This window comes from Nicotiana sylvestris, chromosome 8 (genome assembly GCF_000393655.2).
Source record: "Nicotiana sylvestris chromosome 8, ASM39365v2, whole genome shotgun sequence".
In the NCBI taxonomy this organism is placed as follows: Eukaryota; Viridiplantae; Streptophyta; class Magnoliopsida; order Solanales; family Solanaceae; genus Nicotiana; species Nicotiana sylvestris.
Window position 1 is genome coordinate 218,388,885 of NC_091064.1, and position 19,509 is coordinate 218,408,393.

The 19,509-nt window shown below is 37.3% G+C and overlaps 1 protein-coding gene across 2 annotated transcripts; it reads left to right on the forward strand.

Annotated features, from left to right (window-relative positions):
* The first annotated feature begins 11,299 nt into the window (after positions 1-11,299).
* Positions 11,300-19,302, forward strand: LOC104247905 (ubiquitin carboxyl-terminal hydrolase 27). Of its 2 annotated transcripts, XM_070155464.1 has the most exons (10): positions 11,300-11,709; positions 12,003-12,126; positions 12,734-12,834; positions 12,914-13,144; positions 13,749-13,817; positions 13,913-14,041; positions 14,255-14,392; positions 14,659-14,721; positions 17,060-17,398; positions 18,792-19,302. In XM_070155464.1, exons 1-10 carry the CDS (start codon positions 11,458-11,460, stop codon positions 19,059-19,061), a joined length of 1,716 nt encoding a protein of 571 aa, XP_070011565.1. In that variant the 5' UTR covers positions 11,300-11,457; the 3' UTR covers positions 19,062-19,302. The 2 variants fall into 2 exon arrangements, with proteins under 2 accessions (XP_070011565.1, XP_070011566.1); XM_070155465.1 differs by lacking the exon at positions 12,914-13,144.
* The last annotated feature ends 207 nt before the right edge of the window (positions 19,303-19,509 follow it).

The following is a 19,509-nucleotide window of genomic DNA, read 5'->3' on the forward strand; positions in this document are numbered from 1 at the left end:
TGTCATGCTAAGACAGTCACTTTGGCTATGCCGGGTGTACCACGGATTGAGTGGCGTGGTGTGACTGATTATATTCCTAGTAGAGTGATCTCTTTCTTGAAGGCCCAGCGTATGGTGGGGAAGGGTTGCCTTTCATATCTAGCATTTGTAAGGGATGTAGGAGTTGAGACTCCTAGTATCGATTTTGTCCCAGTTGTGAGGGATTTTCTCGATGTGTTTCCTGCAGACCTGTCGGGCATGCCACCGGACAGGGACATTGATTTTGGTATTGACCTGGTGCCGAGTACTCAGCCCATTTCTATTCCGCCATTTCGTGTGGCACCAGCAGAGTTGAAAGAATTGAAAGATCAGCTTCAGGAACTCCTAGATAAGGGGTTTATCCAGCCTAGTGTGTCCCCTTGGGGTGCACCGGTTTTATTTATGAAGAAGAAGGATGGCACGATGAGAATGTGCATTGATTATAGGCAATTAAACAAAGTAACAATTAAGAACAAGTATCCTTTGCCTCGCATTGATGATTTATTTGATCAGCTTTAGGGAGCGAGGGTATTCTCCAAGATTGATCTCTGTTCGGGTTATCACCAGTTGAAGATCAGGGATTCAGATATTCTTAAGACTGCTTTCAGGACCAGATATGGTCATTATGAGTTTCTTGTTATGTCCTTCAGGCTAACCAATGCCCCATCAGCATTCATGCATTTGATGAACATCGTGTTCCGGTCTTATCTTGATTCGTTCGTTATAGTATTCATTGATGATATTTTGGTATACTTGCGTAGTCAGGAGGAGCAGGTGGAGCATTTGAGTATTGTGTTGCAGAGATTGAGGGAGGAGAAGCTTTATGCAAAATTCTCCAAGTGTGAGTTTTGGCTTAGTTTAGTGGCTTTCTTGGGGCATGTGGTGTCCAGCGAGGGTATACAGGTTGATCCAAAGAAGATAGAGGTGGTTCAGAGTTGGCCCAGACCGTCCTCAGCCACAGAGATTCGTAGCTTTCTTGGGTTGGCAGGCTATTATCGCCGGTTTGTTCAGGGATTTTCATCCATTCCATCGCCCTTGACAAGTTGACTCGGAAGGGTGCTCCATTTGTATGGTCGGACGAGTGTGAGGAGAGCTTTCAGAAGCTCATGACAGCCTTGACCACAACTCCAGTGTTGGTTTTTCCATAAGCTTCAGGTTCATATACTATGTATTGTGATGCTTCGAGAGTTGGGATTGGTTGTGTGTTGATGTAGGAGGGTAGAGTTATTGCTTATGCTTCTCGTCAGTTGAAGCCCTATGAGAAGAACTACCCCGTTCATGATTTGGAGTTGGCCGCCATAGTTCATGTATTGAAGATTTGGAGGCATTACTTGTATGACGTATCTTGTGAGGTGTTCACTGATCATCGCAGTCTTCAGCATTTGTTCAAGCAAAAATATCTTAATTTGAGGCAGCGGAGGTGGTTGGAGTTGCTTAAGGATTATGATATCACTATTTTGTGCCATCCGGGAAAGGCCAACATAGTGGACGATGCATTGAGCCGAAAGGCAGTGAGTATGGGGAGTTTGACAGATATTCCAGTTAGGGAGAGACCCCTTGCAGTTGATGTTCTGGCCTTGGCCAATTGGTTTGTGAGATTGGATATTTCGGAGCCCAGTCGGGTGTTGGCTTGTGTGGTTTCTCGGTCTTCCTTATATGATCACATCAAAGAGCTCCAGTATGATGATCTGCATTTGCTTGTCCTTAAGGACAGAGTTCAGCATGGTGATGCCAGAGATGTGACCATCGGTGATGATGGTGTGATGAGGATGCAGGGCCGGATTTGTGTGCCCAATGTGGATGGGCTTAGAGTGTTGATTCTGGAAGAGGTCCATAGCTCGTGGTATTCCATTCATCCGGGTATCGCGAAGATGTATCAGGATTTGAGGCAGCACTATTGGTGGAGAAGAATGAAGAAAGATATCGTGTGATTTGTAGCTCGGTGTCTCAATTGTCAGCAGGTGAAATATGAGCATCAGAGACCGGGTGGCTTGCTTTAGCAGATGGTTATTCCCGAGTGGAAGTGGGAGAGGGTCACCATGGATTTTGTGAGTGGTCTTCCTCGGACTTTGAAGAAGTTCGATGCTATTTGGGTGATTGTGGATCGGCTGACCAAGTCTGCGCACTTTATCCCTGTGTGTACTACCTATTCTTCAGAGCGGTTGGCAGGGATTTATATCCGGGAGATTGTTCGGTTGCATGGTGTTCCGGTCTCCATTATCTCAGATAGAGGTACTCAGTTTACTTCGCAGTTTTGGAGAGCCGTGCAGAGAGAGTTGGGTACTCAGGTAGAGTTGAGCACAGCGTTTCATCCTCAGACGGACGGACAGTCCGAGCGTACTATTCAAATATTGGAGGACATGTTGCGTGCTTGTGTTATTGACTTTGGAGGTTCATGGGATAAGTTTCTACCACTTACAGAGTTTGCTTACAACAACAGCTACCAGTCAAGTATTCAGATGGCTCCATATGAGGCTTTGTATGGGAGGCAGTGTAGATCTCTGATTGGTTGGTTCGAGCCCGGTGAGGCTAGACTATTGGGGACAGATTTGGTTCAGGATGCCTTAGAGAAGGTGAAGGTGATTCAGGAGAGGCTTCGTACAGCGCAGTCGCGTCAGAAGAGTTATGCAGACCGGAAGGTTCGAGATGTGTCCTGCATGGTCGATGAAAAGGTCTTGCTGAAGGTTTCGCCCATGAAGGGTGTTATGAGATTTAGGAAGAAAGGCAAGTTGAGTCCTCGGTTCATTGGGCCTTTTGAGGTGCTTCAGAGGATTGGGAAGGTGGCTTATGAGCTTGCTTTGCCACCCAGCCTGTCAAGTGTGCATCCAGTATTTCATGTTTCTATGCTCTGGAAGTATATTGGGGATCCGTCTCATGTTTTGGACTTCAGCACGGTTCAGTTGGATGATGATTTGACCTTTGATATGGAGCCAATAGCTATTTTGGATCGACAGGTTCGGAAGTTGAGGTCAAAGGATATAACTTCAGTGAAAGTGCAGTGGAGAGGTCGGCCCGTGGAGGAGGCTACCTGGGAGACCGAGTGGGAGATACGGAGAAGATATCCTCATATGTTTGAGGCTTCAGGTATGTTTCTTGACTCGTTTGAGGACGGACGTTTGTTTTAGTTGGGGAGGATATGACGACCCAACCAGTTGTCTCATGAGTTACCGCTATGTTTCCCCCATTTCAGCTTCTTTACGCTTCGTTATCCGTGTTTTATGTGATCGAGTTGATTAGTTCGAGTTCGGAGAGGATTTGGTAAGAAATGAGACACTTAGTCTCTTTTAAGAAGGCTTAAGTTGGAAAAGTCAACCGGGTGTTGACTTATGTGTTAGAAGGCTCGGAAGTGAGTTTCGATGGTTTGGATAGCTTCGGGAGGTGATTTGTGACTTAGGAGCGCGATCGGAATGGGTTTTAGAGTTATAGATAAGAATTAGGCATGAATTGGCAAAGTTAGTATTTTGGCGAATTCCGGTTGGTAGGTGAGATTACAGGGGTCGGAATGGAATTACGAGAGTTGTAGTAGCTTAGTTAGGTGATTTTGGATGTGTGTGAAAAATTTAGAATCATTCGGAGGTGTTTTGGTCGTGTTTTTGATCAAATGCGTATTTCGGAAGTTTTTAAGAAATTTAGGCTTGAATCCGATGTAATTTGATGGTTTTGGTGTTGTTTGTGGTGTTTTGATGATTGGAACAAGTTTGAATGATGTTTTAGGATGAGTTGGCACTTTTGGTTGAGGTCCCAGGGGCCTCGGGGTGATTTCGGATGGTCAATCGGACCAATCTTGGTTTTTGAAGTTGCAGATTTCAGCCGAGTGTTCCAGAACATTTTTGTTCTCTGCGATCGCAGGAGTGCAATTGCGATCGCATAGAAGGTTTGGGGAAGGCCGTTCTGATTGCTCAATGCGATCGCGGAATAGGGTATGCGATCGCATAGGTTGAAGAGGTTGTTCATTACAATCACATGAGGAGTAATGCGATCGCGTAGTGTTAAATGGACATGAGGTTCTGAAGGGTACTTTGCTCAATGCGATCGCGGAGTAGTGTATGCGATCGCGTAGATTTGATTGGTGAAGCAGTGCGATCACAGTTAAGGGGTCGCGTTCACATAGGACATTTTGGAGGCCTGGGAAAGTTGAGCTATGCGATCGCAGAGGCTTGGATGCGATCACATAGAGTAAAATCTGGGCTGACAGAAGGGTTTTAATAAACATTTCACCCGCGAACCAAATCTCATTTCCTCCATTGTTGAGTAACCTTGGGAGATTTTGACGAGTATTAAAGAGGGTTTTGATTGGGAATCGATTGGAGGTGAGTCCTATGGCCTAGAAACGTCATTTAATTGTAGATTCAACATCTAAATTCATGGAAATTTGATTAAAAGGGAAGGATTAGGGCTTGACTTTTGAAATAGAAATTTGGGGGTTTGAGGGAGCATTTGAGCTCGGATTTTGGTAAATTTGATATGTATAGACTCATGGCGAGATAAGGAATCCGGTGATGTCAATTTTCTGATTTTTCGAAAAGTGGGCCCGGGGCTCGGGTTTTGCCAACTTCGTGATTTTTGATATTTTTTGAGTCTTTTCGATTGGGTTGTATTCTCTTAACCTATTGTAACGTATTACTTGTGGTTTTTATCAGATTCGACACTCGAGGAGGTTGATTTGCGAGGCAAGGGAGTAGCGAGCTAGGATTTTGGCCTGCTTGAGGTGAGTAATGGTTGTAAATGATGTCCTGAGGGTTTGAAACCCCGGATTGCACATCGTAATGCTATATTGAGGCAAGATACGCGCTGGATGATGAGCGTGAGGTCTTTCACTACTGAGTATTGTGACTTGGTCCATCCCGATTGATGATTTTACCGAATATTTGACTGAAATTCATTTGTTATCATCATAATTTGGGATGATTGCCATATTTAGGCTTTGTGCCAACTATTTGAACCCTTCGGGGATTTTTATCACTGTTTCCTCACTACTTGACTTATTATTTGAACTCAGTCCTGTTGATATCTACTATTTTACAAACTCAGCCACTTTTACTCAGATTTGAAACTTAAATGATATTTCTACATCATGTTTTGGGCTAAGAACTACTGTTTTACTAATGTCCAAGGGGCTTGTGATGATTTTTGGACTGAGTGAGGCCGAAGGCCATATGTGAGGATATGCTGAGTGATATGAGGTCGAGGGCCTGAGATACTTTATATGCCACGAGGTGGCTTGAGTGATGTGAGGCCGAGTGCCGGGTGATGATGCCACGAGGTGGCTTGATATAGCGCTTGGGCCGTAAGGGGCCCCTCCGGAGTCTGCACACCCATAGTGAGTGCGGGTAACCATTGTTATGAGTGATTGATGCTATGCCCGAGGGGCTGATATGAGTGATTGTGAGGTAGCCCGAGGGGCTGATACTATTCTGAGAGTGAGCCCGAGGGGCTGACACTGTTCTGAGTGATTGATACTGAGCTCGAGAGGCTGATACTATACTGAGAGTGAGCCCGAGGGGCTGATACTATGCTAAGCGATTGATACTGTGCCCGAGGTGCGGATTTTTACTTGTTATTTACCTGTTAAATTACCGGTTTTACTTGTTTTAAAAGGAATATCATTTGATTTCTTCACTAATTTACTGCTTTAGTGATTTTTACTGCTTGATATGGAATTACTTTGTGCCTTTACGTGTTTTCATACTTTCAGCCATTATTTATAGTTATTACTCACTGAGTCGGAGTACTCACATTACTCCCTGCACCGTGTGTGCAGATTCAGGCATAGCAGAGTCCGCACCTGAGCGCTGATTCTATCCAGGCTAGGCGGTGATTTGGAGTTCCGATGTAGCTGTTGACGTCCGCAGCCCCTTGTCTTCCTTATCCTCTATCATTTATGTTTTCTTCAGACTGTTGTATCGGATTCCGTAATTTGTAGACCTATAGCAGATTTTACAGTAGCTCATGACTTGTGACACCCCGGTTTGGGCTGTGTCGGGATGGTTCCTGCTGTTGTTAACGTTAAAATTCCGCAATTTATGAGTATTATATTATATGCTATTACTGTTTATGATGATTAACTGTTTAAAAGAGGTGTTCCGTTTTGGTCTGGCTGGCCTTGTCTTCACGAGAGGCGCCATTACGACCGGGTTCGGGGATTGGGTCGTGACAGGTATGTATCTAATCATGCATATCACGTCTTTATTCAGTACTTTTACATATATTGCTACATTCACCTTCAAGAATGAGTATGCATTCTAAATATTTATCACAAATCACCTTCTCTTCAAGGAATGGAGTATAATCATTGTGACGTGCTTTATTATTTTTCCATATCAATTTGATGGTAAACATTGCCTTCACCTTTTGAAGGATATATCGAGAACCCTTATTGTTCTCCTTTTTATAATTACTACCATGATGATGATTATTATTTCGTTCATTGTCACGGCCACGCCAATTCATATAGCCACAGTAATTATATTGTTTATTTCAGAATTATCATCAGCATGGTGCATTGGGACTTGAACCCAATGTCTTACCATTATAAAAATATGTTAGGCTTTATTGTGTTCGGACTTGAACCCGACATCTTATCATTATGATACACTTGGATATGAAGCCAATATCCTGAAGCCTCTTTCAGAATATATTGCTACTTAAATTAAGAGAAAATTTGAAGCATCAAAATATAATTACTATTATAATTATCGAATGTGGTATTATATCCTGCGTGTTGCTCTAGGTTGGTCTTTATGTAAACCTGCATCTTCTCTTGCTTTTGGGAAAAAAAAATTTAGGTTCATATAAAATAACAATAATATGCACCTGTCTTCCTTGATGTCTTTCAATCATACAATTTTACACTTATGCTTATCTGACTATGCTTATGATTCCATAAAGAATTCAACATCTCATATTCTAAAGGTCAGAGATAATAATATACTCTAACTATGAATTAGCTGCTATGAGAATAGTAGCAAGTTTGTGTCACCTAGAATAAGTAACATTCTCTCAATATTCACCTGATAGATCTTTGTTGGCTAGCTTCTTTAGCCTCTCTAGGTTTTTTCCTTTTTTAAACTTATTCACATTCTTTTCATAAATAATCAAGATAAAGAATATATTTTTAACTATGAAGAACTTGACAAATACGCTAATCATAAGTATGAAATTTAAGTTTTGCCGGAAAACAAAGAGATGATATATCTTAATTTTAAGATTATAACGGAATAAAATGAGTGTCTATAGTAAGTCTTTAATAAAAGAGAAATTTTCATAAAGCACTATTTTTAGTAGTAATTAGCCATCTATAGATACCATTTGCTATATTACGGATTATAGATACATTTTCTGTTGTTATAAGATGTATTTGATGTATTTAAGCTATTGTATTCATGAATACAGTAGCAAAAATATGTGTGAATTAGGGAAGACCAGCTAATCAGTTGTTATATTCTAGTGTATTCGACTATATTCATGGAGTGAAACATGAGATTACAGCTGGACAAATTATTGTATTCGACTGTATTCACGGTATGAAATAGGGGATTACACTGTTTTTAAAACGGAAAGTGAATCAATTAACATAATAGAGTCCTAATATAACTCAACAAACTCAATTATAACACACAAATTTATTATTTTCAGTTATAAAAAAGATTCTCAATAGAAAAATACCCCAAAAATATAGCAATCTTCATAGAAATTATATAATACATTTGAATACATAAATTATATTAATTAAAAAAAACACATGAATACATTCATGGCATATAGCGAGACAGTGAATACAATGAAATACATAGAATACAACGGGATACATTGAAATATAATGAGAAAAAAAGACAGTGAATACAATGAAGTACATAGAATACAACGAGATATATTGAATTACAATGAAAAAAAAAAGACAATGAATACAATGAAATATATGAAAATACAGCGTGATACGTTGAAAATACATTGAAATATATTAACAGAAAATCAAGTTGCTCAGTCCCAAAATCCGTCGTCTTTGTTCAAGAACAAAGCCTAATTTCCGGCGAATCCGCCGTCGAGCAAAAATACTGAATCTCATTGTTCCCACGCATCCTGTACATTGCTTCTGACACATCTGGCAGTACCATCGTAACTTTTGTAAGCCCATAGCTTTGATTGTTTATGATAAGTATGGTATGACATATAACGATAATACTAGTGACAAAGAGGAATGAGTAAAGTCCAAAAAAAAAACCCTGTGATCCTAACATGGTTTTTCTTTCTGGGATTGAGGTGAAAAAGATTAATAACTGCGTTAACTGAAGAAAGGAGGCGGTGAAACTGAAGCAAATGATCAAAATATTGGCTTTCTGCGCAGAGGAGAGGTGCTTTTTGGGTCAATGAATCCGGTATTATTTGGAAGAGAGAATGACATGTATCAAATTAGAGATAGAAAAAAAATAGTGTAACTGAATAGCATATTTAGTGACTTAGGGGTAGGAGGTACCAAAATTAGATATTTTGCTATAAACAGTAAAAGGTATCTATAGGATATAATTTTTTTAAATGGTATTTATTTAAAATAAATAAGGTATTAACCTTTGCTATATGAGGTAAAAATTCCTTAATAAAACATGTCTCTTCTACCATCTTAAATAATATAACAATAAAAGCTTTCATATCTATATAACTTTGATCACTACTAAAATACTACTACTCCAATATTACACGGGGTAAATTTCACAAATGGTAACTATGACATTTTTTCACTAAAGTCATATAACTTTGTGGTCTCACACAAAAGTCATAAAACTTTCACTACTTTACTCAAAAAGTCATAGTTAACCGGCAAAGACAATTCTCCGGTAATTTTTTTGTACTTTACCATTTTTTTTTTAAATTCAATCTAATAAATTATGACTCAATTAAAATAGAAAATTTTACCTCCTATAGCAAAGGCATACACTCTATTCAGAGGCGGATCCGAGATTTGATTCTTATGAGTTCCTACCGTAATTTTAAATTTATATGCAATAATAACTGGGTTCACAGTTGGATATTTAATTATAAAAGGAGTAGAGAGGTTGTTTCCGAAAGACTCTCGGCTCAACATAATAAAAGGATAAAAGGAGAGAATATTAGTTTCGCCACGGAGTATATTAGGACTTCTAATATAATTCAAATAATTAAATAAAAATTTAATAATCAAAATTTTAGTTGATTTTATATACTAAATTAGAAATATAATTAAATTATAACCTTGTCTAGTATGTAATCCTTTTATAAAGGGTAAAAAAAGGTGAACGCTATTTAGCATGCTTTGCGTGTTTACCTCGTCCGAATAAGTAACTTTTCTTTATAAATCTTATATTTATTACATTAAAAATTGTATGAGACTCATAAATAGAAGTACATAAAAGTAAAAAGTATAAATTTCTAAAATTTATCATTGTTAATTTTATTTATTTAACTCAATGAAGGAAGATGTTAAGTGACTTCAAAAGCCTAAATGTTATGAAACTGATTAAATTTATAATTTTTTATAATATAAAATTTATATTTAAAAGATAAAAAGAAGATCAACATTTGGCATAAGGGCTCGAATGTGATATGTACAAAGTATTTACCTGCCATTTACTTTAATTTTTGTTTTAATGAATGTCTGCTTTCATGGTGACTCTTATTTTATTTCTAAGTATTCTGTGGATTCAAAAGATGTTTATATAATTTTTTAATTTAAATAACTCCTAAAAAGGTTTGTTGGATTGTAACGAAAAAGAAACAAAACAAACAACCACTTGAGAATCCTTATTGCAAATAAATAACTATTATTTTTAAACCTAATAATAAATATTATTTGTTCGAAAAATATGATAAAAAGACTTTTATTGAATCAAATTTTCTAGCTAAAAATATAAATTACCAGTGAATTTCTTACTTAAGTATTTACGAATTAAATTTTATGAATAACGAAATCTACTTCTAAACCTAGTAGTAAATATACTTCTAAATTTTATGATTTTTATTTATTAGATTGAATTTAAAAAATAAAAAAAGGTAGAATACCAAAAAATTACCGGAGAATTATTTTTGCCGGTTAATTATGACTCTTTGAGTAAAGTAGTGAAAGTTTTATGATTTTTGTATGAGAAAACAAAGTTATATGATTTTAGTGAAAAAATGTCATAGTTATATGACCATTTATGAAATTTACCCAATATTACACAATAGATGAATTTTGAGCACTTAGAATCAAGATTGATGATTTAGTTGCTAGGAAAGTAAATTTCCATCAAAGTATTATTATTAGTTTTTCCCAGAAAATGCAACATAAATATAATGTAACTTATGTTCACATGGAGAACTCTTACAAGTCCAATATTGAATATCACACAAAGAACAAACTCAAATATAAAGAATAAGATATGAAGTATACCTGAAGTTTTCTAAATTTCACATCATCTCATTTACTTGTAACAATTCAAATATTAAGAATTGGATACCTTCTCTAATTACGCTAGGGGCTTCGAAATAAGCTGTTCATAGTGGCAGATTCCATAAACTAATTGCTAGACCAACTTTGCTTCAATATATGGACCGAAAAAAATTTGGCCAACTCTGGTAGGAAGAAGATAAAACCTGATTAAAGTAAATAATCTGAGTGGGTTAGAGCATCATGCTGATAATGTGTTATGAAATAAAAGTAATATAGCAAGAGCTATGTTATTAATTAGGACTAATAATAGAAGAGAATGATAACATTAGAAGAGAGGATTTATTTCTTCTTTTCAGAGTGTATAAAATAAGTTTATCAGTGAACCTATTTATAGGAACACTTCGTTGTTACAAAACCAATCCAAAACCTGTTATGAATAAATAACCAATCTAAAATTTGTTATGAATACGTAATCAATCTAAAACCTGTTATGGATACATAACCAATCCAAAACCTGTTATGAGAGACATCCATCTTTGCAAGTGGATGGATCAATTTGCATGATTTATAACACATAATAAATTATTTATATTTTTGACAGTTGAGTGAGCAACTATTTAATTTAATTTTTTATACAAATAAATATTATGACATATTTAATATTCACAAGTTTACTCTTCTTTTCCCCTTAAATTTCGTATCAAATAAAACTATATCAAATAAATTGCAACAACCAAAGGTCTATTACTTAACCAAAAAAGTGAAAAATAAAATTAGACAGAGGGACTGACCTTTCTCATTTTCCACTCCCATTTTATCTATTTTCTAACACATAGTAGAATCGGAAACTTTACAATAAGCGGGAAAAGGCCAACCAAAAAAAAAAAAAAAAAAAAAGGGGGAAAAAAGAAGCGGAAAACGAAGCGGCGTTTAACCTGCAACTGCTCTATGAATTCTCAGTGCTCTTCCCTATACAACGTCTTGAAATAGAGATCAAATATCTCCTGCAAAATTTCGGAAACTGACAATACTTAACAATGAAAAATCATGGAAATATAGATTCTTATTCACTTGTAGACAAATTCAAACGTGGGTTTAAATCCCATTGGGTCAGTGCTCATGGGGTTCAAGTCTCAGTTGCTGCTACTCTACTAAGTATTGCTGGTTTCATATTTGCAATTAAAGATGTCAAACTCAGAAACGAGAAACATAGTTCGAAGAGTTATTATTGGACAATACCTGGATTGCAAAATCTTGGAAATAATTGCTTCCTGAATGTTGTTTTACAGGTAAAGATCAACTTTTTTCTTGAATTTTGTTCTCAATTACTGTAAATAAGAGGTTTTTGATGAATATGCTAAATCCATCTTTTTTTGAGTTGTGTTAATGTGGTTGTTTTAATTATTGTAAATAGGAGGGTTTTTATGAATATACTTGAAGAAATGTTTAGTTTTTAGCTTGCTGTCTGAGTTTTAGCAAATTTATAGTTGGATTTTTCTGATTGGTTAGTCTTAGTTTTTGTAAGCATGAGGTTTTTGATGAATATATTTGATATAAGTTTGATTTTTGTTTTTGTGATCAGGCTTTAGCTAGCTGTAAGAGCTTTAACAAATTTCTTGAGCACGTTGTGGAGGAATATGAGGGTTCATCAATGGAAGGAAGTGGAGACCTGCCAGTTATTGCTGCTTTGGCTTCGCTCATAGAAGGTGAGTTTGAAGTGTGACATTGTAGAATTGGTTGGTAGAACTTGTATGAATAAATGCTGACTTGAGTTCTACTAGAGTGCATACTTGGATACAAATGAAAACGGAGAAAAGCTTGTGCTGTTAGAACTTATAGCCAGGTAGAGGTTAAGCAATAAAGCGTGATGGATTGTGTTAATTTCATCTTAATTAATTATGGATTGATGAAGCACAGCCAAATATGCACAGAATGGTTATATGTCGAAGGGTGTGGTTGGCACTACCAAGAACAGAATGAACGCTTGTGGTTATATAAAAGACCAAAAAGGTACAAATTGGAATATGTAAACTGTATAGTTTATATCATTCCAGCATTTTATTAAGATAGCCATGGTTTAGGAATTGGCCCTATGTTGTGTATTGATATAAAAAACATACTAGGCACATGGAGGAGGGGGATATTATACCTTACCTCCTCTTACCTACAGGAGAGTGAAGATGTCCACTCTTTTACATTTGTTAGTCCTAAATCAGAGATAATTTTTGCTTCAAGAAATAAACGTGAAGGGTATCCTCCCTATCACAAGTGATATTAACTGTTCAATGAGAAGATTGTTGTGATGTTTTGCAGAATTATGTATTGCACGACATGGAAGAGCTGTTCTAAGTCCACGGAGATTGATGCATACCATGAGTAGTTACATTCCTAATTTCAATCTAACTAGCCAGCAGGTATTTCTTTTCGTTACAGTATGTGGACAATCTTCGTCACTAGTTCTAGTGCATTAACTGACATATTTCTGAAGTGTAGGATGCAGAGGAAGCACTCTCCCATCTTTTATCTTCTTTAAGAGCCGAATTGTCAGAATCTTATGTTCATGATAACAGCTCTTTGGCGGATGTAACTACACTTCCTAATTGTAGGATTGTTAGGCAGAGGATGGAAGGAGAAAGCGAACAGGAGAGATGGCAGCAAAGTTTTCTTGGGCCTTTTAATGGGATTCTTGGTAGCTTTTTAACCTGCCAAAGTTGTTCGTTTCAGGTTGAATGGTACTTGAAAGAACATTTACAATCATACAATTTTATTATCACACTGCTGTATCTTTCGGCACGTCGTAGAACATGTTTGCTACATGTACAAGGAAGGAAGATTCTGTAGTTGCTCTAGCCTAGTCACGTGTGTAGTCGCATTAGCCCCACTTACAAGATAATGACATAAACGACAGAACTTTGCCATATATTATGCACAGAGGAAGGGCTAAAAACTATTGAAGAGGTGTGTGATGAGAATATAAGAGTACTTGCACAATCATATCCTCCAAGAAAGTTAAAGAGCAAAGCCAGTAAAACTAGAGACACAATTATCCAAAACGATTTAATGCGATGGCGTAAAATGTAAAATAGGAGGGTTTAAGTCACGCTGGACGGTAAGTGGGAACACTATTAATCCTCTTGACGGGATGGAGTGGGGTAAAAAAAAAGACTACACGTGAGTTTCAAGGTTGGACCTTTTACTTTGTAAAGTAAGCTGTAAATAAGTGATATTTTGTATTCATTAATATGCTCTGTTTAGTTTGGGTTTGCGCTTTATCTTCTGGGTCTTCATTCATGAATTGATTTATTCATATTTTGTTGTTTCTCTTCAGATCTCTTTGGATTTTCAGTTGTTCCATAGCTTGCATCTTGTGCCAGTGTTAAGCATTGTTGGGGCCATTGTACGTTAAAAAACTCTATTGTCTTGTATCTAATTATTTATGTGCCTTACTTGATTCCATATTAATGGTGATTTCTTCTGCAAATAAAATGTTAGATGCCTGGGTGTTCCATGGAGCATTGCCTGAAGCAGTTCTTTGTTGCAGAACAACTCGAAAACTATAAGTGCAGCCACTGTTGGCATATTGCTGCCATAAAGTTTGTCTCTGCCATGGATGAAAATGAGGTAATCTTGGTTAAGAGATCTTAGTTTAGCATGCTATCTTAACCTTGAAGTTTGTGGCTATAGTCTATAGGTTCAAACGAGCCTAGGAAACATTTCTATAATATTCCTCCATTTGGCTGGAATTTGGTCACTGATTTCCCTCTGAGGTTTTTGTTGTTTAACAAATTGTGGTCCTTTTCTAGTAGCTGATAACTAGAAGCAATTTCTTCTTAGGCTATTGTTGAAAAGCTTAAGCTGTGCAATGAGGAAGATTCCTGTGATTGCAAAGAGCTACCATGCCTTGCAAGATTACCATGGTCCAATAGCTTCTCACGCACTTTCAAGCAACTCAGTATTGGCCGGAGTCCTAAGGTATGCTTGTTGGTCCATTTTCTTCAAGTAAGAATTGAAGGTGCTAAAAACAGGTTATTTACTTCGTTGAAAGGATTGACCACATATCTGTCAACAAAATCAAAAGGGAGGAAAATAAGGGGTGGGCAAGGAATAACATGCTTCTCGATATCCAAATATGCTTTAATTTTAAAACTTGGTGCTTCAGCTCTTTGTCATTTAATGGTTTCGTCTGTATTGCCATTTGTTGACTTCTTGCATCTGCTTACAGTTGTGCCACCTTGCAGGTTCTATGTCTTCATTTACAACGTGCTTCTATAAATGTATTTGGAGAACCGGTCAAACTTCAGGTACCGATATTTCTGCATAAGGGTTTTATTCTTTTGATAAGTAAATAAATTTTATTAGAACAAGAACACCCCAAATGAGGTAAAATTGTACCTTTTATCAAATAAAAAAGGAAAAATAAGGAACATCCACAGATAAGGTTCTGGTAGGCAGCATAGTGTACTCGACCATAGATGATGGTCTCAAACTACAATTTTATCCACTGTTTTAGATTTTTCATTCACATATTTCTATCATAGTTGATATTGCACTTCAACCTTTTTAATTCTTGCTCTTGTTGATTACTTCCCCTCTTTTTTGTTTGACACTCTTTTTGGTTCAATTATGCAGCCACCTATTTTCTGGGTGTGGAGATCGAGTATTAGGGTGGAGGGTTAGTAGGTAGTCGTGCATTTTTCTGTCCATACTAGTTGTATTAGTGTTAGTATGTGCTTTCTTATTTTTTAGATTTCTCTCACTGCTTGCTGTCTCTTTCGATTCGGTTTTCTTGTTATCTTGCTGGTGTTTATGGTGCTATTGCTTTTTTATGTTTCTTTGAGTCGAGAGTCTATCGGAAACAGCCTCTCTACCTCCCAAGGTGGGAGTAAGGTCTACGTACACACTACCCTCCCCAGACCTCACTTGGGGGATTACACTGGGTTTATTGTTGTTGTTATTGCATCACTGATTCCCTGCCTGTCCTCATCAGATCTCCTGAGATACCTATGAACTTTTCAAGTCCTGAAGTTTCTGCTACTCCATATCTGAGCTAGCTGCTTTCTGCATTTCCACTGTCTAATTGGAATTATAGGAATCCTCATATGTATAGTAGTCTATGCATTACTTAGAACATCCCTCTCCAAAATCAATTTATATTCAATTTTGGTTTATGCATCATATCTCCATAAATATTCGTCTGTCATTCTCTTTTGTCAGTTCCCTTCCTTATTTTCCCTTAATAACTAATGCTTTAGCAAGAAGACAAGAATGTGCTGTGGCCTACTATGTTCTATCCAAGACTAGAAGAGAAAGCTTACCCAATTTTAGAATGTGGCATATACCTGGATTGATTCGCAGCTTGCTTGCATCATGTACTTTCCCCTTTTTACTTCAATCAACTCTTAGTCTTGATTCAACTCTGCCACTTTTGGTTCCGTTCTTGATTTTTTTTGGGCTGTTCTTACAATTCCTATTTCCTGATTCTTGTCCCTAGAGATGCCTTTTCTTTCAAGTCGGCTTAGTCTCATGAGAAATTGCTGTTTCATCTAGGTCTTCAGCTCGTAAAAATCTCAAACTTATTAAATATCTGGTTCAGTGATGGATCTTGAGATTGGGGGGCATGTCCTGTAATTGTCATCACGCCATTTCTAGTTGAGGGGGATTATGTTTATTATGAAACAACATCTTTTCACCAAGTATCCATGTAATTTAATTTCATCCACATGCTTCCCTACGCCGGCATTCACCTGTTATTAGCTGCTCAAATCACCATAACGGTTTGCTCTGGCACCTCATGTCTCTCAAGCCATCGGAAACTTTTCCTATTTCTTGCAATATGTTTCTCACATAACACCTTCTTCTTTCCGCCTTCCGGCAGTGAGAACAGTGATCCTCCTTGAAAACAGACCACCTTTAGTTTAAAGGTCTTGCTCTTTCTCTGTTCAAGAATCTTTTAAGTTTCAATTTTTGCTGACTGGCCATATTCGCCCTGCCCATTGGGTTCACCGAGTGATGCTATCTTCTCCACTTTTTCCCTTGTGTTTCAAGTTGAGCTCACAGCTGTACATGTTAACTAACCTTAGCTGTGTTCTTTTAGATTTGCATTTTTTCTTAGGAGCACGACTCTGTTACCTTCTAAAGAATTTGCTTTGATCAGAGATGTTTCTAGTGAGAAGTGTTACGATAGTTGCCTATTCAAAAAAAGGGATGTTATCACAGATACATTTTCTGTACCGTATTGCACAGTTTTCATTAATATAGGTCCTCCACTAGAAAGAGAGGACACCCTTTTCTACTTTTTGCTGTCGCAAGTTATGTCCATCTTTCCTTTCCACTAGAAAGAGAGGACACACTAGAAAGAAGACTATTCCTTTCCTTTTGTTTGAGTGCTAAATCAGCTTACTAGTTGCGTAAGACCAACTTCAGGCTTGTCAGAGTTACAGCTTTTGGCTACTAAATGTTGACTGTAGCCTTGGACCTGCCTTGACTTCAATTACTATGTAATTTCCATTTTCGCCCATATGTTCATCTCTAAACCTAAGGGACAACCTAATATGGAGTTGTTTGATATTTTACATCTTATTCTATGCTTTGGTGCATTTTGCTGTGTTTTAACTTTCACTGTTTGAATTTTGTGTTCAGGGCCATATTTCGTTTCCATTGATTTTGGACTTGGCTCCCTTTGTGAAGAATGGAGTGGGGACAAAGAATCGCGAAGGGAATCTGCAAATAGGAAAAATAAAGCATCAGCAACAGTCTTTCCCTTTGTTTGATTACTTAAATCTGCAAGATAATAACGAGATGTTAAATTGCATCACCCAAAGTGAAAGAACGTTTTCTACAGAAGTAGAAGATACGGCTGCTTTGTGTGTCTCAAATAGTTGTGGTGTTAATGCACCAAAGTCAATATCAACTTTGCTCGATACAGGAGGCTACAAGGAGATGAGCTTAAATCAGCTGCCTCCACATTCTGGCAATCAGGTTGGTTGGCTGCTTGCCTTAAGTAGATAATCTCAGTGATTGGGCAACATGGTATTTACATGACCACCTACTCTCGAAATGAATTTGCACTGTCTAGCTTTAAGTTTGTAGTGGAATCTCTGGCGCTGGAGGGAAACTTTCAAGTAGTACTTTTCCTGAGTAAAGTACTCGTATATCTCATGCTTGCCGTCCAGAAAATCTCAACTCAAGATGGGAGGCTTGTTGCTAATTAAGCATGCGTTTATACTCCAATCTTGTGATAGTCTGGGGAATACACAACTACGCCTCAATCCCTAGCAAGTTGGGGTTGGCTATTTGAATCCTCACTATCTATGTCGCTCCATTCAAACCTTGTGATATTTGAGGATCTAATGGAGAAATATATGAAGATAATTTTAATAGAGCGACATGAACAGTGAGGATTCAAATAGCTAACCCCAACTTGCTAGAGATTGAGGCGTATCGCCAAAAAGATGTTTAGAGTAGAGAACATCCTCATCAAGGACAAAAAGGTTGTGAATCTCTTGATTCACAATTAGGCATAAAAAGCTATTTAAAAGGAAACCAATAGACTGTAATTGATCACTTATTCCTGTCGACCCCTGGTATTTCTTTACTTCGTTTGGACCTAAGAGTCACATTTTAAGGAACAAACAAAATTTTACTATGTCTAATTACAGTATTAATCTTTTCCGTATTTCCTATATTTCTTATATTGCTGTTATTTTGTTATTTTATGTTATGTTATGTATTTTATGTTATTTAGTATGAGTCTATTGATAGTACTAATGTATCGTCTCTTGTTGCTGTCTTGAGCCGAGGGTCTCCTGGAAACAGCCTCCCTGCCCCTCGGGGTAGGGGTAAGGTCTGCGTACATATTACCCTCCCCAGACCCTACTTGTGGGATTATACTGGGTTGTTGTTGTTGTTGTGATTACAGTATTAACTTCTTAGGGAACAGATGGTGACTAATTTAGAAGTAGGGGGCACATTGTTTTCCATGTTACGCTCTATTGCTCTGTTCCGTGTTCATTTGCTCTTGTCCATTCCCATAGTTCCCTAACCCTTGTTGAACCTAACATAGTCACACTGTAAGGATCAACCAGAATACCATGATGTCTGCTTATAGTACTAACCTCGTGGGAACAGATGGAGACTAACGTTGGAGCCTTTTAACATCTACAGTTTACTCAACATTTTGTGTTTGTACAGTTATTACAAGGTCAATCATTGTGCATTTAATTCTCTACCCTTAAATGAGCTTTTGATACATTTCTATTTGCTATCAAGATTTCAGCTTCATGATTAACAAATATGTACATAAAAACCTCGCAGCAATCTTAGTTTCATGTTTATCTAGCTTAGTTGTTCCTCTTTATCTTTCGCGTTGCAGGGTGAAGCTTCCTCAATAACACTTTCCAAACATCATAAGTATCGACTAGCCTCTGTTGTGCAGCACTTTGGAAGAGTTGGTAGCGGGCATTACACCGTTTACAGACGAGCAACAGCAAAAATAAGCGAAGACGATCCTGCAGGACTACTGGGATCTATTGTTGATCAGTGGTTTTGCATCTCAGATACCGACATGCATAGTGTTTCTGAGAAAGATGTTCTAGATGCTGAGGCAACCTTACTATTCTATGAAAAAATTTCTGATTGTTAAAACTTTTGCTGAGTTATATAGCTGTTTGTAGTAAGCTTTAATAATTTGTGCTAGCAACTCAGAAGCTGCGAGTCATTGTTATGGCCCATTTTATGCTTGCCCGGAGAATTGTTTTGGTGACTCTGGTGAACCTATTGAATTTAGTCAGATTTGAGTGTACTCTCTATTGTATTCTTTAATCGCTTATTATTTCAGATGTATGGCAAATTTTCCCCTTTAATATTAATATTATTTTGTTAGAGATTTTATATGCCAGTAAAAAAGAGTCCATTGCTTAAATGGTCACTTAACTATCTGGAATTATAAAGTAAAGTCATCTTTCTTTTGTTTGTAACAGAAAAGTCACTTAACTATTAGTCTGTTTGCCAAACTGCAAAAATTAGCTTATTTTGAGAAGTATTTTTTCTCAAAAATGCTTTTCTCAAAAGTACTTTTGGTGCGAAGTAAT

Excerpts from the sequence above, each read along its gene's own strand:
- LOC104247905 (XM_070155464.1), top strand. The coding sequence starts at position 11,458 with ATGAAAAATCATGGAAATATAGATTCTTATTCACTTGTAGACAAATTC. Across the intron at positions 12,835-12,913 it reads TCAATCTAACTAGCCAGCAG|GATGCAGAGGAAGCACTCTC; the intron begins GTATTTCTTTTC and ends TCTGAAGTGTAG. Across the intron at positions 17,399-18,791 it reads CTCCACATTCTGGCAATCAG|GGTGAAGCTTCCTCAATAAC; the intron begins GTTGGTTGGCTG and ends TTCGCGTTGCAG.